Source organism: Falco punctatus, assembly GCF_963210335.1.
Source record: "Falco punctatus genome assembly, chromosome: 9".
Classification (NCBI taxonomy): domain Eukaryota; kingdom Metazoa; phylum Chordata; class Aves; order Falconiformes; family Falconidae; genus Falco; species Falco punctatus.
In genome coordinates, this window is record NC_137589.1 from 18,570,350 (window position 1) to 18,595,445 (window position 25,096).

The following is a 25,096-nucleotide window of genomic DNA, read 5'->3' on the forward strand; positions in this document are numbered from 1 at the left end:
GAAGCATGTATTTTCACCTGAAAAAGAGACTATCCTGTCAACAAATTATTTTCGCACTGTTAAAAATATTTGCACAATATAAAATATTAACAAAATATAAACAACTATAACAAAACCAACATCAACATTTTATTTCAAGTATTACAAAAGTTAAGGAGCAGTTTAAAAAAAAAAAACAAACAAAAAGAGTGAAAAAGCCCACATTTAACATCTGAAAGTTTGTCTGGAACTATATGCACACAACTATTTGACATGGATCCAAGAGAAAACAAATACTAATGGTTTTTAAGAATAATAATAAAAAAATATTTTATGTTTCCACCAGTGATCTCTGAAAGAAGCTTCTCACTAACAGTCTAGAGTATGAGGTAGTATAACAGTGGTTTACTATGACCTTCAACTGGGCAGCATTTCACTTCAGATTTATCTGCTAAATACATTAGTTCATAAAAAGGGATGAGATTAAATGATTCACCACATGTCTCAAAGATGTATGCAAAAATCAAGAGATTAGAAAAGTCATCAAGGGATCTTTATGAGGTCAATTAAGTTACGTATATAAATATAGAAGAGTTCAGTATTTTTAAAAGCATGTGAGGTTCTGAAGAAGAGAAAGAAGTTTATCCTAATTTTTTTTTTCCAAACAGCACACCACCACAGCATCTTAATTAGGAATTCTAATAAATGGAATTAGAATGTATTTTACATACAGTGAAGTTTTTAAAACCAAACTAAGCCCAGGAAACTATGACTTGCTGCAGCATAGGTTTGCTATCCCCTCCTCCTCAAGTGTTTCGTATTCACCTATGCAGATGAGTGTTTATCAAGCTGAAAGTGAATGTACAAGCAGCCATCCAAGTATGGGAAGGAACCAAGTCCTTCATATTTCTGGTTTGTTACAAGTATACCGGTACTGAAACAACTCGGCTTATTAAAGAAACAAACATGTAGTGTCATTTTACTGAAAGGAAACCTTTAAAATAATTGAATGCAATTTCTGTTTGGGCTTCAGTCAGATTAAACAGTACACATCAGCACTCATACCCTACAAATCAGTTATTTACATTGAGCAGCACCAGAAGAAGGTATGTGAACGCCTGTAAAACTCTCCATCTTCGCCATCATAAAATGTTACATTTGTGGATACTTTCATGAGCCCCTGCTGGAAGATTGAAGATGTAGCAAGTTAAGGAAGCACTTTGATAACGCATAGCTTTCACAAGACTGGTTTGAATGTGTCTTGGTGTTTGCAAAGGAAGGAGCTGCCAAGGTCTTCCCTATTTAAACAGAAGATGGAAACACCCATATAGTTAGAGTAAACCGAGTACCATGCCTGACAGAAAGGAAAAATTAACAAGTCATCTGAAAGTTACACCATTTTCCATTCTAGCAACATTATTCATGAACTGTTCTCTCACCAGATACGTCTAAATGCATGGTATTTCTGAGGAAAACAACCATACTGACATTAAGATGCCAAGAAACTAGGACAATCACAGAAAAAAAATGTGAAAGCATTAAACATCAAAAATTCAGGCCTCAAAATTAAAAACAAAAAAATGTCAAAGTTGACTTGCAAATCAGCACGGAATTTCCTGCTTTTGAAGACAGGTGGCTTTAGAACCTTCACTATTAGCTTGATCTCAAGCATATTTTATTAGTACATTTTGTACCTCGTTGCTGATGTTGAATATATATCCTAAATAATGAAAGACCTTTCCACCCTAATCTTAATCTCAGTAAGTCAATCTTACCTTCCCCCCTTCACAAAACAGTGTAGAGAAAAAGGATATCATTGCCTCAGACTGCAAATGGCAGAGCAGCTTCTCTAACGGAGGATAGCAGCACAGGAATGGAACGCAGCCCACCATGATCAGTTTGTGCTTGGCTCTCGTGATTGCAACATTAAGACGTCGCCAGTCCTTCAGGAGGGTGCCAAGCTGTTAAACAAATGTAACTTGCTTTTATTTTTCCTATTTAAATGTCAACATTTAATGTAGATAAAACACAGATTTTCAAAATTCATCTAAGTATTAAAATTAAGTGCAACAAAGTTAGTACAACCAACTTACATTTTCATCACTACTGTTCCTAACAAAAGATACAATTATGATACTTTTGTCTCTTCCTTGGTATTTGTCTACTGTATTAACTTCCACTCTGTTCTCATTCAATTTTGCCATCAAATCAGTGATTGTTTTTAACTGATGTCTGTATGGTGATATAATGCCAATGTCTGAAGGCTTACAGCCAGCCTAAATGAAAAAACAGAAAAAAATGTCACTGCAGTTAGCTTGGGATACCCATTACTGTCAGAAGACCCTCTAGGATAATTTTTTTTTCTCCCCCCAAACAGTGCTGCAAGATATTGTATCTAAATTGTCTATGGAACTCTAGCAATAACTGGTATTAACTAAAGAAATTATAAAATATTAGTTACTGCAAGCTCCCAAGCTTCATCTTAACCTAGCACAGAGGCATATATCCTCGAAATCCGAAATAGCCATTTTTCTTTCTTCCTCAAATGGCGAGGTAAACATTCAGAACCACTAGTCTGTACTACTCCTGAAACCGGCTGGATGAAATAGGGAAGGCAAATTCTCATCTCTTCCCTCCCTCACAATAATGTCCTCATCTCTTAAAGTAATTTGGCATCCAGCTTTTTCTGCATCCCAAATCCAGCCAGACAAGGGACAGGGAACTTAATGCAGACCTCAAGCTCCACATTTACACTCAGTGGTAGCCAACCTTACATTTATCCTTAAGGCTATGCCTCAAAGAATAACCCAATACATACAGTCACTATAACAATGTAAAAATGATTAATTATAAAACTGTACCTCTGAACAATGTAAAAAAGATACCTTAATAAATAAAGAAGTGAGCAAGAACACTAATTTAGCTTCTGTCACATTACTGACACCACCTCTTTCCGCATGTTCTGGTGCTGGGACCTTCAAAAATATAAACAGTAAATTACTACTATTGCTATCTACAATAGCATACTAGATTCCGATCCCTAACTCACTGTATCACACATGTTATTTATCGTAATAGTTTTAATAAAAAAATAAGGCTAAATGCAAAATTTTAGAGTATGAAAGCCTATACTGCAAAGTAACTTCAGAACATTCCATTTGCAAAGCGAGTTGAAAAAAATCTGCTGAAATGAGTTTTAGTACTAGCAAGTCACCTTGAACTGCCAAAGCTTGATCATCTGACTTTTCATGCAATATACAGTGTGAACTGTAAGGGAAAAAAAAAACCAAACAAAAAAAACCCAAACACACAAACGACATTTCCCAACCTGACAAGGTAAGAGAACAAACTATATTTTATATCAGAATTTTATTTTAATGCTTTTCATCTAATGTTTTTACAGTGAATTTTCCCCTTGCCCATGGCAGAAAGGCTTTTTTTTTTTTTCTAATACTTGCAAGCCTACATTTAAAACTACAGGAAAAACTATCCAAAATGGTAGTACTAAATTTAAGCTTCCAAATGTAAAAAAAAAGTACTCCCTGAATTTAACATTTCTTAACTATTAACTTACTTTTGCTCTATCATGTATGAATGAGACCAGAAAGCCAGAAACAAGTTTACAATGTAAACTTGTAATTTCTGTAACACAGTTCTATAAATTTATTGTCTTTGCTTAGCTCTTGCCTTTGCTAAAGTCTAAATATTATCATTAGCAAGAAACGTGTCCCTGATGTTATCATTCTTCTAGTAAACTGTCATGCAAGGTAAACATCTGGTGTCAAGTTGAAACCTCTTTACTTAAGAGCAGTCTAAAACTGAGCATACACTGAACTGCTTTCCAGCTCTGAAATCCATTTACTACCTTACTCATGTACTATTTTACCCACTCCACTATTTGCCACTGATACTAATGACTTACATCAAATTTGTTTTCTTAGATGCCACTCTGTTCAGTTTTCCTTCTACATTTTTATGACAGCATTGCCACTTAAAGCAGGACGTGGTATAGTCTGACTTAAAGCAACACTCTCAGAATCCTATTACGATCAGTTTTACTTCTCCAAACCACCACACCAATATCATCTGAATGGCTGAATTTGGAGATCACTCTAATGTTTAACGTGTGGGTTAATACATAGTATTTGTAAGAGTATTCCAGGTAAGTGGCATCTGCTTGCTAGAGCAGTACCACTGTACACGTGGAATTTGAGATTGAACATAGATTACACTTAACGAGCTACCCAGTCAGTTCAATTCTTGGATTTGTGAAGCTTTTGATGCATATTGTACAATGTCTCACATGCTAAAGCATGGTAAATAAACAAAAAATTAATAGATTGATAAACCCATATGCAACAGTGCTGCAACTCTATATACTGGTCTTCAAGGCTGTACATCTGCACTGCATCAAGTTTATTCTAGCATTCCAGCCACATGCAAAAACAGTAGTCTCTGTTGTGTTGCTTAAGCAGGATACTACATACTTCAGCAAGAATCCTATTTTTCTGCAACGTGTCCAAGCTTCTTTTACATGGCAGTGTATTTCTAGTGTGTTGCATAGATTACAGAAGCAGAAAATATTTTCCTACGTATTAGAAGATGCCACTGCCTTTTCCAAAACAGCAGTTTCAACAGCTACACAGCTTAATAGGTACTGTAATCAAACTTGTTTTTACACTGCTATCATGCACTCAGTCTAACTGTTGTTACAACCTGTCACATCACAACTAATTAAGACCTGTAATGTTTTGGGTTGTTGTGGTTTTTTAATTCAATATTCTGGAAAAAAAAAAAAAAAATAAAAAAAAAAATCACACAATCACACCTAATAAGCCTCTAAACTTGCACACGCTCAAGTTTTCTTCAAGCAGAAAAGCACTGCTTTAATTAACAGTTGGTTTATACCCACACTAGCATTAATGTAGCCAAAAACTTTTAGGGGAAAAAAAGTTGTAAAAGCTAGGTCTCACTTATGATAACACATGCTTATATTTATATTTTGTTTGCATAGTACACCAAAAAACCCAAAACCAACTTTGGCCTAGAATGTCATTCTACAGTTGCAAAGGCACCCAATATGGCTACACAGTTTTAAGCTACACTCTGTACATGAGCATAAAGTTAGTAACACATACAGTATTTTCTGAATTATCCAAATTAATCTTTCCGACTGCTCTTAGATGCAGTGTTTCCACCACTAGTTGTACCACCCTAACTGATCAGCTATACTAACAACCTTTCTTGCATGTTGCACATTTTGCATGTAACTAGAAAATGATTTTTTCAAGTTATATATTTTACCCTACCTAAGCTGTATGAAGTTTTACATGTTGACTGTATTGAGAACTTTCATCAAAAATACAGTTTTGAAAGGAGAACATAAAACTTTACCTTCTCTGTGTTCAGAAAACACACAGGTGTGTCTGGATCAAGTACTTCTTTCAACCATGTTTTTGAAGCATCTACAAGCTCCAGTTTCAATTTTTTTAGGTTGGGCAAGTTAGCAGTGGCCTTTGACACCTTCTCTGAACCACATTCCAGTTTGCCTTCATACACTAACATGTTACTCAGAGACATAATTTTACTGAAGATTTAAAAAGCAAGAAAAAACATTAAATCTTGCTGTTTCAATCCCACATTAAAACCCCAATGCAAGAAATAGACATTTAAAATACCTATTCATTCTGTATTGCACAGTTAATTGGACAACAGCATTTTGGTTTTGTTCCAGCCTTTTAAATAAGCTTTCACTCATGCCAAGATCTCTGTTACAAAACAAAACAAACAAAAAACCCAAAAACATGTCAGTCAAAACATTGCAAGAGCCTTCCCAGAATTCATGTTACTAGTAACTGTCCAGCAGCATTTTATCTTACCTTGCTTCTGCATTCAGTACAAGTGGAGGCAGCTGCTGATGATCCCCTACCAGCACAAACCTTTTGGAGCAGAATAGCGGGCCCAGACAGATAAGCTGGCTTATTTGGGAAGCTTCATCAACTATACAGAAATCAAACTGCTTCTGAACAAAGATGGGGTGATTTACTCCCATACAAGACGTTGCTACCACTGGCTGAAAATCGAGACACACTTTAAGGGTAAGATACATCTTACATCTTTAGCACTACATTTTCCAGGTTAAAAGAAAAAAACATTTCCCATTAAACTAAAAAGTAAAACACAAGAAATTAAATTATTAATCCTAAAATCAGACAAGCACACCTTACATACATATTGGCCTCCCATTCTTGCACTGATTGCAAGTGACAAATATAAAACAGCTTTAGAGCAGACTGTAGCAAATTGTTCCTGCCACGTGTTCAGATTGATATCAGGTCCTACGCATATACAATTCACATAGTGTGCCAGTCTAAGTACTGTGGAAAATGATGCTCTTTCTTGTAAATTCCAAAGAGCAAACAAAACAACAATAGTAGCATAGTTCTTCCCACTACTATGCTTCCAGTGCAAGCAATCCAAAATTACTAAAATATGAATCATTAAGTCACTTCCTTTATGACTTCAATCACTCCCCTGCAATGCCTATCAACAAAAAGTAAATGGCAGCTTCTGCAAAGTCGGCATTTACTCCAACTACTATGTAAATGAAAGTATGTACTACTACATTCTTTCAAGAAATTTAATTCAAAGCTGCCACTGACTCAGTTTACCCAGCTCCCATTATGGTTTGCATTAATATCCACACAAGTAACACTAATCTTTCAATCAAAAATTAGTGTTTGGCCAGGCCAGCTCCAAAGCACATCACTTCCTCTTCCCCATCTGCTGATGTACAAGTGGCACAACAAGCACCAGTGGGAGGGAAAAAGGGACAAACAGCAGCAATATGTGAATAATGATGGAGGAGATTGCAGCAGTTTATCACCACTCCTCCACATAAGATCTCAGATAAAAGCACTGGAGTTTTGGGGACTTATTACTTACAATGATAAGTTACTTTGTATGTACATAAACAATGATTTTCAACTTTCAGACTGTTAATGTGGGTCATTATTGGCTATAAGGAAACTGAAGTGATGCAGAGATTGAGTATCTTTGTCAGCTCAGACTTCTTATGGCAGTAACTCACCCTTGGGATGGGTTCCGTCTCTGCAGCATTCAAATAACCAGAATACTAATGTAATTATCCATAATAATTTGCAGGACTTACAAAAAACACTTTTCTCACCTGACTGTTGTAGACCTCTTCCAAATCTGTTACAGACTTAATTGATTTGGACTTGCAAATTTCTTCTTCTGTAAACTTCCGTATATCTGGATGAACCTTCTGAGCTCGCCCCAAGCGTAAGAAACCAACTTTGAATTTAGCTAGCTTTAGCAGGATATTGTCTACAGCAGTGTGTGTAAAACTAGTCAGCAGAACACTGAAGCCACAAGCAGAAAGAATTCTCACCTAATGAATGGCAAAGGGAAAGAAAAGAAAGTTGTTAGTTCATATGGAAGGATCAACAATCCCATGTTTTCTAGGTAAAAAACACAAGATGTTTTGGAGGGAGTCAACAAGTATGACTTCATTTATATCAGTCTTTCTGGCCAGATCTACCAGCTAGCTATTGTCCAAGCAATATGGGCAACAAACCTGAAGGTTCTCATAAACAGCTGGCTTACCCGACACGCTGCCAACAGTGAGAGCTACGAACACCCATGCACATCTGCAAATGTACTTGAAAAGAAGGAACTGCACTCTAAAGATCCCCGCTGTAAGAATAGGTCCTACAGCCCGTTCCCACACTGTTCTCCATGACAATCTAGCCACAACAGATTCAGTGCAATGGGTGGATCCAATAATAGCAGCAGCTGCTTTCTCTCCAGCCTTCTCCTTCCCCACAAGTTGATGACAATTGGAAGTGAGATGACTGCTATTTCAAGAAAAAACTCGCTCAGCCCACAGCCTGAATCCTACATCCATTCCCAGGGAAAGAGAACCACCAACTAGAGAAGATGGCTAGCAGGCTGCACATAGCTTCAGCACCATGGGTTTACACAACTTAAAATGGTCAAGTTACTGACTTCCTCAAGGCACTGCCTTTTTGAGCTGTAACTCAGGATTTCAGGACTTCTTGATATCTGGGGCCCAAGAACTCGACATCAAAGTGTCACAGAAGTGGTTAAGTATCACACTTCAGTGTCCTCCCTCCCACGTATATTCCTACACAAGAAAAGAGAACCCTACTCCACAAAATACATTTTTAATTCTACCAAACGTAAGTTCTTAAGTAAGAAGAAATGCATTTTCTTCTTCGAAATTAAGCAGATACCAGTAGACTAAGCCATGACAAATAATTCTGGACAGTATGGTATAAACACAGTTTGTTTAATGCTATCCTCTAAATCTCACAAAAAAAAAAAATTGAACATCAAGGTAGATGATCTTACTAGAGCACATATTGTAGTAGTTTTTCCTGTTCCAGGCATACCCACAATAAGTGTGTAGTCTTTCGAAAGTAGCACTTGTTTCATTGCCTGTTTCTGAGGCTTATTTAGACCTTCGAGAAGAAAAATAAAAATGAGATGTCTACACTTCATAACTTTAGCAGTTACTAATTACAATGATTAATAAAACAAATCTATAGTTTCCTCTTCCAGTAAAGCCCTTAGAAAAGAACTGGGCAGAGTAAGTCTATAGGTTCTGATGAAGTAATGATACCAAACGTAATACACAAGACACATAGTACAGTGTCTGCACTACAGTCCTAGAAATAAGTCACTGATAACTTGTTTATTTTTTAGACCTTTTGTGACTTTTTCCCAATACTCTAAATGACCACTTCCATATGATATTGCATATAGGCATTTCTATTTTATCATATCCAGTTTCATGTTTAAGCATATGGCTCAAAGCAAAGGGAAATGAGTTGCACATACAGCATCACCTTGTTTAGAAGAAACATTACACCAGAGCTGTTTTTTCCCAGTCTGATGCAATTAAGCAGCATGTTCCAGACTATTTGGACTAGGCAAAACTCAAGCAAGAAAAAACAAGTCTTCAGACTGAGTTTTATAAAAAGTTCCCTTTGCTTTAAGAGAATTCCGGTTGTTTTTTCAGAAATAACTGTCAAGAGAACAATGAAATATTCTCACCAAATATGAAACACTGCCACATACCTAAACAAATTTTGTTTTTAAGAAAAAAAGCGCCACAAAGCATCACACACTACAGAGCAGCCAACAAGTCAGCAAGGGGGATAATACAAGTCAATGCTTACACTAAAGCTCATCTCCATACACTCCCTCAAAGTCTGCTTCCGTGTCTTAAGAGCCTTCCCTGTTCTTCCCTTTTGCAAAGGTTAGAGAGGTAATCATATGGCACTGTTTGAAACTGCAAGCTGCAGCAACTAACAAGAATAAGATAAAGTTGCAAACAAGTATCTGGTCAAGTCTTCCAACTAGTTTAAGACTAATTTAATCACAGGAAGACATGCAAGTTAAGAACTTGTTTTTAATTTTTAAGCAGAAAACTAGGACTGGACCCCAAAGTAGGAAAAAAAAACCTTATAATTAGTGGGATAAATGCTTTGGTTATAGAGATGTACAACAGAGGGTTTTGGGGAAAGTCACTTTGTACCCTTTAAAATACTTGCAACAGTTTCCTTTGCTTCTGCAGGAAGGACGGAGCTCAAACGCTCAATAAAACGTGGTTTGTGGAAGTCAATTATCAAATTGCGGAGCCTTTCACTGTGGATAAAAAAACCAACCAAACAATAAGAGTTACCAGTTGAGAAACTATCTGAAAATATTGACAGTGTGAAATTAATCTGATTTTTCATACCTGACTGGGGAATTTTCCATCAGTTTAGAAAGGTTTTCAAAAGGGACTCCTACACCAAAATCTCCTTCCTCATGATCCAACCTATATATGGTGTTCTCTGGGAGCTTTGACAAATTCCTGAAGGATGACAGTAACATGGACAAAATAATTGTTTACAAGCAGTATGTTGATGATTAAAGGCTTATTATTAAGTGTTAAGGGATACATTTCAGAGGTCCCAGAGTGAAGCAATAGCCAGAACACACTAATAACTGAGTGTTAATAATAAAACATGATCAGACCCCAGTTTAAAGCCAATATAGTCTGAACAATGAAAGTTACTATTAACACTGTAATCACTGTATCCATATAGTCTCATACTGGAGACATCAGTAAATGGAGTTTTCAAGCATGCTTTTATTTAAACAGCCTAGTTAGACTAGCATCTACAACTGACCAAGTATTGACATTTTCCATCAAGGTAAAAACTTCTGAATGGTACTTCCCCAAGCCCAGCAAGAAGATTCAGAGCTTTTTGGACATGCAGAAGTACCCTTCCTGAAGCCAGTATCATAGTGTCTTTAAACAGATGTTTTTCCTTTTTGTTCTATTACCTGTCCAACAAACAGGAGACTTTTGCCACACTGACTTCTCTAACATAGCCAGTAGCCAAACCAAGTAAACCATTTTCCTCTCCGCTCACAACCACTCTATCGCCAACCAGTAAGTTTTTTCCAGGTATGGCACCATTTCTACGTTGAAAAAAATGTAGATACTGTCCCTTGGAAATTTCCTGCACTTCATCAACTCTGACCATGTTCCCAACACAATCTCCAGCCTTCTCTCTAAAAGTATTAGAAAAAGATATTCAGTATTAAGATACTCTCAGTAAAAGAAATTTAAAAAGAAATGTCCACAAGTAAAAAAAATACACCACCCATACCACCCCCCAAAATCAAAGTACAAAACCAAAAAATCCCCAAAGCAACAAAAAAACCTCAACCCAAACTCACACAAGAGCCAGGAAGATTGAAGAGTCACTTTACAATAGAGACTTTGACTAGAAAAGGATTGTAAAAATATGTAAAACCCTCGTATTTGTTCCAAGAACAGACTCTAATGTTTAGACTAATGTTATCTATAATTTCCTGTTAAAAAACAAATACCGAAATGTATGGATCCACTCCACTAAGCTGTTCCATATTTGCTTGTAGAGTTGCTTGTTTCACTTAAAACCAGTTAGCTACATTTCACTTTTACAGATGCCTTGAAATGAGCATACAAACTGCCAATTATTTTTTCTAGAGCTACTGGACCAGGTGATGTATAATAACACAATACAGCAGCCAACAAGAGCCCTTAGTCTGCTTTTACCCATGTTCATAGCCATGCCTAGAAGCACGGTCCAAAATGCATCATTGTTTGCCCAGCAAACCTTCAGGGCACGAGCACAATGAGCTGGTCTCACAGCTAGCACCCAGTCTCTTCCCCCAGAGATGTCAAGAGAACAGAATTGTACCACAGAATTGTACCACTTTTGCTTCTGAAGACTGAGGCTGCAGTTTGCTCCTTCCTATGCATAACAATAACAAAAACCCAAGTATCATAGATTTACTGGTTTTGTATTTGCGCTATTAGGCTAATGTCTCCATTAGGTCACATCTCACAAAAAGCCTAGCTATGCAAGTAGCATATTTGACTATTTCTACAAGCACTAGCGAATTTCTAGTTCTTGTAGTGAAAACACAGGTAACAGTGCCTCATTTCCAGTTACTGAAGGGAGCATCATTTGTACCAAATTAGAAATTACATCTTACCTTTCCAAAGCAGGCATCATCCATATATTTTTATATCCTTTTTTACCCTCTCCACTTTGCAGCTCCAAGGTTAACAATAGATACCACAGGCTGAAATACTCTAAGTGAGAGGGTTTCAGGTGCTGGGTCTCTCTTTCAATAATGGGTACCATAGCAGGAGGAAGACACACACTGTCCAGCTTTTGCTCTACAGCTCTAGGAGTAGAACCAAAACACAGGAAAGAGTCAATTTGCATCTTTTTCCTTGCAAGTCCATATGTACATAATGCCAATCTAAACATATACCTTAACATACCAAATAGAATAATCTACCATCACTGAAATAAAGTTGAATTTGTATCCTTTGTTCATATGAACAGTCTCATACTAGTCATTTACATCATCTCTATGATTTTGAATTAAGGAAATTAAGTTAGTCGAAGACCAATACCAATTAAAGACATTTCAAAGATAGTACTGTATACATTCAGATAGTTGATCCTTTGTTCCTTTTTTTGTAACATATGAATACTGTATTGAGATTAGATATAGCTAAGCAAAGGGGATTTAGTAGCTAATACACAAGCAGACTACAAGTCAATTTATCTCAAAACTGAGTATTAGTAAGATTGTATACCTAATCACTTATACAAAATGCAACCAAAGAGAAAAAAGTTAATTCAGAAGTGAATAGCTACACAGTAATAATTCTGTTGCTGTAACAACTAATATTGGAAGTAGTATTTCACAAACACCAGTTTACAAAAAACATATCACGCATGCCCACAAATCTAGCTTCCTCAACATACAATTTTGCCACTACAATTTTGAAAACAACTAGGCATTATATTTACACAAAATCAGCCCAAAAGCTATCCTGTTCCAACAAACCATTTGATCTGTTCAACATACAATTTTGCTTCTGGTTTATGTGCAGCATAAAGACAAGACAAACTTACTGAATTTTTTAAAAAAACTATTATAACTTTATGTGACAATGTATCAGATATTTGCTTATGGCTTCCCTTTAGCAGGAGATGCAGTAACACTTGGAAGTAATACCAATGTATCATTACTTGTGCGATACCCTGTATCAAGGGTCCTCAAACTACAGCCCCCCAGGGTCCTCAATCTGGCTCCCGGTATTTACAGAACCCCCCTGCTCCCCCCTCCCCGCCAGGGGTTGGGGGGGGGGGGGGGGGGGGAACCAAGCAGCCACAGATGACGGCCTGCCACTTCATTCGTGCGCCGGCCCCCTCTTTAAAAAGTTTGAGGACCCCTGCCCTATATGGAAACAATCTTCTAAAGTCCAAGTGAAAGAGTTGTTGTCCAGCCCTAATTCAGCCCCAAAAGATTGCCCATTTCAACAAGTTGCAAGAATATAGCTTATTAAAATCATAATTATTAACACAGATCTAAAAGAAACCTGCTCTCATCATCAAATATTTTGTTGAGATTTCTCATTTTCTATTGCAGAAAACACACCTGAGCAAACACATTAAGTCTCTGCAAGGTCAAGGACTTGCACTATAGAAGTTGCAGCAGGGTCTATGGAATATTCTTTTGCAGTGCAAGACTCCTCCATAAAGAATTATGAAAATGCCAACCATAAAAATGAAATCACAGTTATCAAAAGCTACAATTATTCAAGCTTATTTAAAAACATGAGTCACATTTTTTTTACCTGCTGTATAGAAAGCAATTGTGTATTTGGGAGCAATATTTACAGGCTTGACTGTCATCAATTACAGGAGGCAAAGCAGCAAGCTGTGAACGCTGTCTTCCTATGGCAGATTTATATGTACTGTGCTTTAAGTAGAAGGCCACATGGTTTCTTAACTTCATTAATTCTGTCAAGAAAAGAACAAACTAAGCTGATGTTTTTGGGTTTGTCCGTAATAATTTCTAACTCAGAAGTAACAAGCCATCAACTTTTTAGTCAGCTAAGAAGTGAGTATTCATAGCAAAATCCTAGCAGAGTTAATAAAACAATTAAGTTTTTAACATAAGCTTATTGGAATTAGTAACATTATAACAAGCAATATGTCCCTAAGTGCAAGTAAGTTCCTGAGAGTAAACATTATAACTATTACTAAAATGTTTCATTTTAGCAAATGATACGGTTTTATGGTTTCTGGGGAAGGGGAACAACTTTACCTCTTCGGTCCATGCGAGCTCCAGAAACAGGATACATATTACCAGTTTTAAGATAAAGAAGAAATCCAGCTTCAGGATCAACTCTCCGTTCCAAGTTCAACAGTGTATACAGAACAACCTGCAAACATTTTATATAAACTTTTTACAGTGTATTAAAAACAAAATACATTATAAGCTGTATTTAGCTTTTCCATAATTTATACAGTTAAGCAGCCATTACTGTCTAGAAGCCGTAAGCAGTAAGCACCAGATCAAGGATTTCAGTTAAAAGGCATCTTCCTTAAGAAAAACTTGTAACAAGGCTACCTCCTCTAGATCAGGCCAGCTATCTGGAAAGATGTACAATAATTCCTGAAGCAGCTTGCCTCCGCCTAATACTTGAATCTAAGAAAAGACTAAACAACAGATATTTCAAGATAAAAACTATAAATGTGTTTGGAAGTGGCAAATGTAAATACTTCTCGAGCCTCAGTTCACTTTCATTTTGTATCAGCAGCTTTGCGCATGCCAGAATCAGCAGAACATAGATCTAGATTATACCACATACAAAGTGTTTCACATTCTTAAGAGAAAACAGGTCATAATAAAATAAAAAAATACAGGTAACCACTGACAGAGAAATTAGACATTTGTTTTTGTACCTGACTTCTGTGCTCTATGGAGTTAGATTCCTTGCCAGACTTGAGCTCCAATGGCATTATCCTAGACTGTACTCCAGACTGGCGATGGATTTTCACCCTGGCTGTAACATCAATCTTTCCTTTCAACCCAAACCTGGGAGACCAGATATTCTCTTCAATGTCTACGATACCTACAATCTCTATCTTAGAAGAGGAATCTTCAGGTTTTTCACCACTTGACCTAGGAAGTTAAATCAGAAGTTAACAGTTTCCCTTAATTCTTAATATTTAAACATTAAATGTGAGATACTTAATTACAGAACATTTTTTTCATTATAGGCACTCTTTAGGCACTACCATTAGAAATAAAGTGCATCAAGTCTCACACAAACTATCTTACCCATTAACAGTGGAAGCATCATATCAGAAAGTTACTTTAAATTGCACGTTGGCACATAGTTTCGCTATTCACCTAAATTTCAAAGTTAAAAAAGAATCTTAAGCTGTTTTTAATAGTTTTTGGTCTTTTCTGAATAACCATGCTCCAAAACACTTTGTTTCTTCAAAAAGTTTAATGATATACACTGGAAAGTAGCACATCGATTTTACTCAGACCTGCCATTTCACTTACAAATTTAACACTCCAGGGTTATTACAATTAACTGCAAGAAGCCATAGGCAAGAGCTCAGCAGCAGTTGAGTTAAATCACCATTTCACTGATAAATTTATCTTAGTGAAGAATTACATTTCATTAATATATTCACGTTCTGATTTGTACTCTTGCACATACTGACAGTAACTTCTAGCTCAGTGAGTAGATCAAATATGCTTGCTTTTCCAGTTACTAAAATTTCTACTTTGTACCACACTATTTAGAAGGATTTTAAGACCAATAAGAATCTTATGTCAGTTCACCCTCAGTCTTATTATCTTCCCCAGAACTCACAATGGCAGCTAAACATGCAGCTTTCAAGATGAGCTATTTCGTCAGTAAGGCCATGAATTAGCTCCATACCACTGAGCAGATTTGTTTAAGTATTGTTATAGAAACTAAAAGTGAATCAAAACAGGATATACAATGTACGATGGTTTTAACTTTTAGTTCTGGCTTCTTACAGTTTTAGTTGCATTTTATTTTGGTTAGCTGGATTGTACATGAAGTCATCCGCCCATTTAAAAAATGATGGCAAATATTCTTCCACTTCCTGCATTATTTCTCTTTGTTTCAGATTTAAGTGATACCTAAAAAATAAAGCCATACACATTAAGAATACAGAAGTATTAGACTTGCTGCTGGTTCTAACAAGATTTTGCCTCAAGTTAATGGAAATAACTGACAAAAACGTCTATGAACTGTAGATTATGACAGATTCATTAAGGTTCATCTCGATTAATTAATAAAATTATAACTGAACATCCATTACAAGAGACAGAATACACTATGTTCATTTCTGGTGTAACTTTTGAAAGTACACATGTAGCATAATGAAAGCATCAGCACAGTAGATTTAATGAAACCCAACTAATTCTCAGAATGCAAGAAAGGAGTACCAGACTCATGCATTTAAAAATGGCTATTCCTATGCTTCATGCAAAATTGAAAACATTTTAAAAGAAATGCAAAAGACAGTTTGCTTTTTGTCTGAATAGACTGATCTGCTACTTGTTTTTCACATGCATTTTGACAGGCTTCAAACCATTTTAATTGGAAAGGAATCACAATCCTCTGCAGTTGCTCCAGTTACAGATATACAAGCAAGCAGAAGTCTTATTAAACAGAACCTAATCATGTGGCATTAGATAATTCATTGCTGGCATTCACTGGAAATAACATTATTACTCTACAGCAACATAGAAAAGAACAAGTGGGTTTTTGCACAAAGGTTCACACAAGTGCAACAGACCACAACCAGAAGACTTACACAACTTACTTTTTAATCTAAATAGTAGCCTACATATGCAAAGAGGAATTGCAAATCAACAGTTTCAGAGAGGCTCAGAATGACACAAAAGCCTTTAAATAACCTTAGCAGTCACAATTCAAAATATCTACCTAGAGCAGATAAAATTGTAACAAGATTTATTACTCTGGTTCTATTCTAGCTTCCAACCCATCTGGGGCTAACAGATACCGCCCAACAGATATTGCCCAACATAAAATATGTAAAGCATAGACATAGTTGGGGTATTTTTTTTACATGACTTGAACTAGATTTTACTTGAGTCTGCAGTAAAAATCTTAGAAGTGACAGTCATTCATCTTGCCATTTGATGGAAATATGAAGACTACTTATTTGGCTAGCATTTCTATCTACTTTGCAGAGAAAAATAAGTTACAGGTCCTCTAATAACTGAGCCTCTAAGTAACCTGATAAAGAATATGAAAATATCACACATGTCAATGCTTGCTTAGTCACAAGTTTCTAGTTCATCTCCTGTGCACCAAAATTAATTATGCTTGTCACATTTAACTCAGCTATGGGAGATGCCTGGAAGTTTAATGTTACAGGCACAAACACTCCGACCTGCTCAGCCTGAAAGAAAAAAAATCCCACACATATAGTTACTTCAGAAGCATAGTTCGGATCTATAGAAGCAGCTCAGCAGGGAAGGCAAATTAAATTACATTATGAGACAGGGAATTATCTTACTAAAAGATACCCAAGTTTCATTAAGTAAGGTCACTCAGCAGAATATTCTCCTGGTACTAGCGCTAGATTTTTTAATGTAGAACTCCATCTGCTAGTTCAAGTGTTCCTACCCTGTATTTCAAACATAAGACATCTGCAATGCTACTTACATTTCTTTGAGATACTTCTGTCCATACACAATTCTACTTGCTAGTTCTTCTACTTTTTCTTGTGCCAAATTATTTGTGACCGACTGCTGGAAAATTTCATGAAGAATTGTACCAATGAGCATTTGGCGCGAACCAGACTCTGAGCCCTGCAACAGATGTTATATAACACACATTTTTTATATATTTATATATATACACACACACACACACAAAGATTTACAACCACTGCACGCCAACTTTTCTATAAAATTTCTGGGGTTTATTTGCTGCACATTATGGACTACACTCATTTAATTGCAAAATGGGTAAGAGCTTTCACCTCACTAAATAATGTCTGTTCAGACCTGACTGTGAAAACAGCCGAATTGAAATGGGTCTCTGCTATCACCTTCATTTTTTACCCCAACTCCGATAACCTTAGGATATTATCCTTATGTGACTGACAGGTGCGAAACAGGCACAGATTAAAATAAATATTGAGCAAGTTTTGCCTGTGGGCAGTATTAATAGCAGTATTTCCTAACACAAAAGCCTTTACAATCTTACAGGTATTATTTTTCACATGAAGCAGTTTCCTCTGTGTTACCAATTCACAAAATTATTCCAAATATCACCAAAATGGCTCAGAAACTCATCTAACCATCACCAGGACCGGGCTCTGTAGACTCCTAAGAGCTGAAAGTGGTAGTAGGCTATGACCTCTGCACAAGCCATCACCAAACAACTGGAAATCTATCCCTATGGTTGAAGTATATACTGCTGTCTTTCATAGACATGGCACTTGAAGGTTGCACTCAGCTAATGGATGGTATTATCCCAGAGTCAGGACCCTCTGCATTCTCCCTTGCAAAAAATTAGTTTATTCCCACTACTCCTCTAATTAAGGGCTGACACTATTTCACACTCTTAATCTCCTGTACTTAATTTTCTTGTTTCAGTCACAGGCTCCCAGCCAGTCTGTTTACCACTGCACTACAATTCCCTTGGATTTATATTCCTACCACTTCTGGAAGTTTTCCTCAGCTGAAACTGGTAGCTGTTGCTTCTCTGACATCCACATATCTGCAAGGGCACTACCACAAGAAACCCTTCCTCCTTTCAAGTTCCAGCAGGTGGATTCACATTCCAGAGTTAGCCCACACCAATTCTTAAATGAAGTGGTTCTTTTTTTTTCAGAGGCTTTATACTTGGCCAAGTGTGGCTATGTTTTCCTAAGGGCAACAAGTAGAACATCCCTTACAAAGGATTCATATCCACAAAAAACATGGCAACAGATTATAAAAAGAGTTGCCAGAATTTTAAGTGGGAAGACCATTTCTTTGTCCCATTATCTATATTAAGAATACAGGATTATTTTAGCTGCAATTCTCAAAATAAGTCCAACCTTAGATAGACAGTTTGCATTCTAAATTATTCCATGTTATATACATTACCAATAGCTGGTAACAACATTTTGCAATACGGCATCTCAGACAGTTTTACCATTGAGCTAAACCACCAGCCTCAATGGAACAGTAACCCATTAATACACTTGATGCTCTAGAACACTTACCCTAAACCTTTCACTCAGCACTGCTCTTCTCATACATCGAATGCTATTTGAGATCACAGTGCCAGAAAGCAGCAGATCTGGGTAAAGAACCAGGTATCCAGACTGTTCATTTATGACCCAGGTACCAGAGCTACACTCGCCTTCTAAATGAATTATGTCTCCTGGAACAACTGGAACAGACTCCCTGTAACGTAATACATTTGAACAACCATTTGCAAGCTATACACACGCTGTATTAGAAATTATATATTAATATATCAGTTTCAACATACTTTAAAACAGGTTACTATGATACTTTTTTAAGAATTTGACCTAAATAAATTCTGAAAGTGAACAGAAGAATTTTTACTGACAGAACTTCAATAATTTTGAGTACTGGATCATTTATCAGAATAGCCTGAATGTAGGGAAATCCTGTTGACTTCGCATCATTCCAGATCCATGTACTGAGCCAGTTAAGTATCATTACATTTATACTGGCATACAACCTCTTCATTACATGAGGTCTACCTTCTTACTTAACAATACGACTTGTTTCAGGTGGTCAGCAAAAACTAGAAATATTTTTATTGATTTAGAAATTTCAGGGTTCAAGATCTTTTACATTTTTCCTTCAAGAAATGGAGTTTTATACTTTTCTCCACCCTTTCAGGCTTTTCATGAAAAATGAAAAGCATTGCCAAGCAGCATGTGCAAGCCCATGTATTTCAAAAGACTAAGCTAGTCTCTTCTGCTGTAACATGCCATGCAAACGCACAAACACCTGAATTCGAATCCTATCCTTACTTGAAAACACTTCTGCAGCAGAGCTCAAGCTAAGGTGATTTTAACAAACTGTACAAACCCACACATTTCATACACATAGCTTTGTACATTGGTATGTATAACGAAGGTACATAATTTAGAAAAACACTCTTAACTGCTGCAAGACAACACTTAAACAAAATCACCTGCTAGTTTATTTTCTTGCTCTTTGTTAGTACAAACTCAAATTAAAACTTTAAGGTAGCAATATCCACCAAACACAAGTTACATGACACCAGTTATCTCAAGATGAATATCCATTACACTAATATAGTGATGACTTTAGATAAACGTTATTTCAGAATATTGATCACTTTTAAGACAGTAAAACTCATCTCAAAGGCAACACAAAGAAAATTGACTTAGCAATCCAGTATTTCATCCTTTCTTTAGACATCTACATTTCTGTATGCATTACCAGCCATTCCTAAGAATGCACAGTTCTGTGTCTTCCAGTGACTGAGATGCTGTAATTGTCAAGTGTTTCTCAGGGTCACTTCCATTTCTCTGTTTTACGCTGACTTCCAACACAAGGTATCTGTTGTTCAACCCATTCTTAAGTATGGTGTCAGAGCTGCCAGTCACTGTCTTCTGAAAACTGAAGTAACAATTCATTACAAAGACATAACACTATCTGAAAAAGAAAACAGCCAACCTATATATAAGAGGGAAAGCTTCAACTGTAAACCCAAATTTAACCCTCTTCAAATTTTACATGTATTTAGCATGGGGTTTTAGTTCTATACAGGTAAAAAGTAGGAAATCTGGTAACGTTTCCACACTGTCTCTTTGGATGACAGTATGAAAACCAAGTATTTGGACATATGAGACATAAGGAAGGAGACATAAATAGTAAGTTATCTATTGCAGATAGGGCTTCTTTTTGGTGTCTATACAGCCATATTGATTTTTAAGTTAATTATAACTGTACTGCAAACCCTATGCTTGCAAGAAAGCTTCTAACTCCCTGAACATTGTAACGCACGTAAGAATTCCCAGTCACCCAAGTACCTCGAACACAAACAGCGAACTTTTTCCCGCGTAACCTAAAGTTTATAAAATCGATATTCAAGGTTCTGTTCTCATCCAGCCAACAGCCAAATTTCAGACGGAGCAGCCACCCTCCTGACCCCGAACGATGCCTGCCGGGGCTCCGCCCGGGCAGCGCTCACCCGAGGGCCTGCGGCCGCCCCGCTGTCCCCCCCTTCCCGCCGCACATGCCGGTTACTCGCCAAGCAGCGGCGGGCTCCTCACACCGACTACCCCAGGCAGCCCCGAGCGCTTCCTACCACCCCCGGCCCCCGGCGACGGCCTTCAGGACTCCTTTCGGCCTTCCCGCGCCCCACTTTGAATTTCAACGTCTCCGCCCCCTTGTTCTTCCCCTCACTCGGCCGCTACCTCTCCGCCATGAGCAGGGCCTCCGCCGCGCACAGCTCCCTCAGGTCCCGCCTCAGCGCCACAGCCCAGCCGGCGCCCCGGCCCCGACGCGGACAGCCAGGCGATCGCGAGCCCCTCGCAGCACAGCCACCACCACCCCAGCTCGGCCATTGGTGGAAAGAGAGCTCGCGCAGCCAATGGGAGGTGCCGGGAGGGCGGCGCTCCGCGGTGCTGGGCGGGCCGCGCGCTTCCCGCGCGCGGGCAGAGGAGCTGAAGGCGCGAAGCGGCGCGCGGGTCGTCCCGCCGGTGCCCTGGGGGCGGGGCCTATCCGTGAGGGAAACTAACGGCCTGCCCCGGGCCCCGGGCCCCGGCCGGCACCTCTGTGCGGAGGAGGGCAATTCCCAGCCCTGTCTGTCGGTTACTTCCAAGCGTGAAGCACTGTTACAACCGTGGCCCCTCTTCTGATGCCAGTGCAGTAGTATGAAGTAAAATTAGACGTGCCTTTTGCTCCCAAATGCTTATGGGTGAATCTCAGCCTGAGAGTCAAACTAGTTCTCTGATGAGAACTTCTTGTTACGTTTGGTGCTGTTCACTGACAGACAGGCTTTCAGAGGTGATATGGAAGTTTCAGATATACACATCCTTTTGCTTTTTTTGGCCTCAAAACCACTACCTCAGCAAAGTATTCTGGAGCTGAGACCATCACTTCTAGCAAAGATTGAAGGACACAGGTATTAAATCTATATTTAAAACATCAGTATCACTGTTATGTAGTTTAAATTTCAGGAAAATGATGTATTAAGAGTTTGGTCTTCTGTCGCTCTAACCACAGAATCACGGAAAGGTCAAGGTTGGAAGGGACCTGGGGGTCATCTAGTCCAACATCCTACTAAAGCATCTTCACAGCTAGAGCAGGATGCACAAGAGTTGCATCAAGATGGGTTTTGAATGTCTACAGAGAAGGAGGCAGCCTGTTCCAGTGCTCTGTCACCCTCAAGGTAAATAAGATTTCCTCATACTCAGATGGAACTTCCTGTCTTTCAGTTTGTGCCCATTGCCCCTTGTCCTGTCGCTGGGCACCACTGAAAGAGCCCAGCCCCATCCTCCTGACACGGAGCCTTAAGGTATTTGTAGACATTTGGGAAGATCCCTTCTCAGTCTGCTCTTCTCCAGGCTGAACAGGCCCAGCTCTCTCAGCCTTTCCTCGTAAGGGGGATGCTCCAGTCCCCTCACCGTCTTCGTAGCCCTCCGCTGGACCCCCTCCAGTAGTGCCCTGTCTCTCTTGAACTGGGGAGGCCAGAAGTGGACACAGCACTCCAGATGCAGCCTAACCAGGGCAGAGTAGGAGGGGAGGATCCCCTCCCTCGACCTGCTGGCCACGTTCTTCCTCACGAACCCCAGTACCCCGTTGGCCTTCTTGGCCGCCAGGGCACACTGCTGGCTCATGGGCAACTTGCTGCCCACCAGGACTCCCAGGTCCTCTGCAGAGCTGCCTTCCAGCAGGTCAACCCCCTGGCCTGTACTGGTGCGTGGGGCGTTTCCTCCCTGGTTGCAGGACCTTACATTTGCCTTTGCTGAACTTCATTAGGTTCCTCTCTGCCCAACTCTGCAGCCTGTCCGGGTCTGGCTGGATGGCAGCGCAGCCTTTGGGTGTATCAGCCGCTCCTCCCAGTTTTGCATCATCAGCAAACTTGCTGAGAGTACCTGCTGTCTCCTCATCCAGGTCATTGATTAGTAAGCTGGATAAGACCGGACCCAGTACTGACTCCTGGGGAACGTCACTAGCTACAGGCCTCCAGCTAGACTCCATGTAGTTGATCACAACCCTCCGAGCTCTGCCATTCAGCTGGTTCTCAGTCTTAACTCACCGTCTATTCATCTAGCCCATACTTTCTGAGCTTACCTGTAAGGATGTTATGGGAGAGTGTCAAAAGTCTTGCTGACATCAAGGTAGACAACATCCATCGCTCTCCCCTCATCTACCCAGCCAGTCATTCCATCATAGAAGGCTAGCAGGTTGGTCAGGCATGATTTCCCCTTGGTGAATACATGTTGACTGCTCCTGATGACCTTCTTTTCCTCCACATGCTTTGAGATGACCTCCAGGATGAGCTGTTCCACCACCTTTCTGGGGATGGGGATGAGGCTGACCAGCCTGTAGTTTCCTGGGTCCTCCCCTTTGCCCTTTTTGCAGACCGGAGTGACATTGGCTTTCCTCCAGTCCTCAAGCATGTCTCCTGTCTGCGACTTTTCAATGATGATGGAGGATGGCTTGGCAATAATATCTGCCAGCTCCCTTGGCACTCAGGGGTGCATCCCATGGGGGCCCATGGATTTGTGGGTGTTACTTGCTTAAGTGACCTCTTAACATGATCCTACTCAACCAAGGGAAAGTCTTTCTTTCTCCAGACTTCCTCTTTTGCTTCCAAATAAACATGAGGAAGCACCATGATATCTAGCCCAGCAACCTTAGATAAGGCAAAACATCAAACAGCACCCAAATAGCAGAATGACACAGTATAAACTAACTGCAAGGAAAGCCATCAGCTTCCTGAACTGATTTACTATGCAACCATGTTAGCATGGTTATAAGCCTATATATAAGGCTGTAGAAGGCTCCTTTTTTTGCACGCTCCTTTTTCAGGGAAGAGGGGGGATGGAGAGTGTCAACAGAATTTGTCCATCTTAAAAGTCTCAGCTCATTTAAGTACAAAAAAAAATCTGAAAAATATTAGTAATGAAAAAGAGACACTGGAATTAATCAGTATAAAAAAATAATGGTTCAAATAGATGGATCTTTTCTGTGTAATGACTGCAAACTGCAATACTATTCATACAAATACCTTAGAGCAGGCAGAATTTTCAGTTTTAAGAACATGGAGATGAAGTATGGGGCTTACTTTAAAGGCACAATGTTTAATCACTGAAAACAACCCCTCACGAGACTGAGATTTTCAAGACATAACATGGATAAGCCTGTATGAAACTGTCTCATCTGAAGGAATCCTAAAATGCTGAGGCTTTCCTCTCTACTTTTATGTCGAAGAGTATGGGAAATTGGTGGGTTTAACAGAGTTTTTACAATATCATCCAAGACTACATAACGAAGTTATGTTATTCACAGAAGTAATTACTTCACTGGATAAAACTATTAGTTATGAGATTATTATTATATGAATTATTATGAGATAAAGCCAAAAACAGATATTCAGGTCCCTTCCATTAGCTGAAAAATTAAACAGAAAATTAGAAAGTATGTGATTAAGGCATAGAAATGAGCTTGGCTGGAGCCTAATCTTGTGCTTTTTATTGGCTAAAATTAGATGTTACTTTTCAGTATTTTCAGTATACTGAACAAGACGGACAAGAAAAACAAGGGAATAAATCCCTCAGTAGTTCTAAAAGAAAATGAACTCAGTTCTCATAGGGCTGGCACTGGAGAAAGACAGACTTCCAATTAAATCCCATATTTCCATTGTGGTTGTCAGCTATTCTAAATAAATTCTATGTTCTGAGTAAGAAATATCTGAATAAGCTTTACAGAGTTAGAAATAGCTACTAAGACAAAAAATTTAGAAACTGCAGTTTTGTTCCCTTTAGACCCTGGACAAAAGTATTTCTTTCATAGACCTTGCTCAAAAGTATCAAAGTACTTCCAAAGTAAAAATTATTCATGCACTTCTAAATTTTATTTTGAAAAACTAATCCTGAAAATACAGCAGTTTCATCCACCAGGTGAGTTTTTCATATTCAATATCCTACTCAATTATTTATGGGACACCTTTTATGCTCTTTTCCTCTCAAGTGTGAATCTGCTAGATTCCGCTTTATTCCATGTAAGAACTGCATAACTTTTCATGACACAGTTCAAAGCTATTTGAGCTCTTCAAATATATTGCTCACACAGTAAAACAGTACAGGAAAGAAAAATGGTGAATCTCCTCCAGTGTTCGGTTTTGGTTTGTTCTTGGGTTTGGGTTGGTTTTTTTGTTTGTGGGTTGTTATTGTTGTTGTTTTTTTTGGGGGTGTGTGTTATTGGTGTGGTTTTTAATGTAGTGGATATAGCTCTGCTGCAGGGGCTTTAAAATACAAGAATTCATTGTGATATTGGTTAGTTTTCCTTCAAGTGACACTAAAGATCATATGGAAAAAAATCTTACTTGTTGTCTTTGAGTTATGAATGACAATATTATGCAGATTTACCTACATGGGGAAACAGAAATAATTCTAGAAACATGCAT

At 38.5% G+C, this 25,096-nt stretch overlaps 1 protein-coding gene across 1 annotated transcript; it reads right to left on the reverse strand.

Annotated features, from left to right (window-relative positions):
- Positions 1-109: 109 nt before the first annotated feature.
- DNA2 (DNA replication helicase/nuclease 2) lies at positions 110-24,749 on the reverse strand. The gene is made up of 21 exons (XM_080401294.1): positions 20,877-24,749; positions 19,897-20,076; positions 18,675-18,858; positions 17,123-17,268; positions 15,439-15,564; positions 14,343-14,562; positions 13,702-13,819; positions 13,229-13,394; positions 11,566-11,760; positions 10,363-10,593; positions 9,770-9,886; positions 9,566-9,675; positions 8,377-8,486; positions 7,169-7,393; positions 5,859-6,052; positions 5,658-5,747; positions 5,374-5,566; positions 2,865-2,954; positions 2,073-2,255; positions 1,792-1,940; positions 110-1,176 (listed from the first exon to the last, which is right to left on the reverse strand). Exons 1-21 carry the CDS (start codon positions 20,885-20,887, stop codon positions 1,122-1,124), a joined length of 3,093 nt encoding a protein of 1,030 aa, XP_080257420.1. The 5' UTR covers positions 20,888-24,749; the 3' UTR covers positions 110-1,121.
- Between the last annotated feature and the right edge of the window lie 347 nt (positions 24,750-25,096).

Excerpts from the sequence above, each read along its gene's own strand:
- DNA2 (XM_080401294.1), bottom strand. Across the intron at positions 14,563-15,438 it reads AATAAAATGCAACTAAAACT|GTCAAGTGGTGAAAAACCTG; the intron begins GTAAGAAGCCAG and ends TTAACTTCCTAG. Across the intron at positions 8,487-9,565 it reads TGTTGCAAGTATTTTAAAGG|GTCTAAATAAGCCTCAGAAA; the intron begins GTACAAAGTGAC and ends TTCTTCTCGAAG.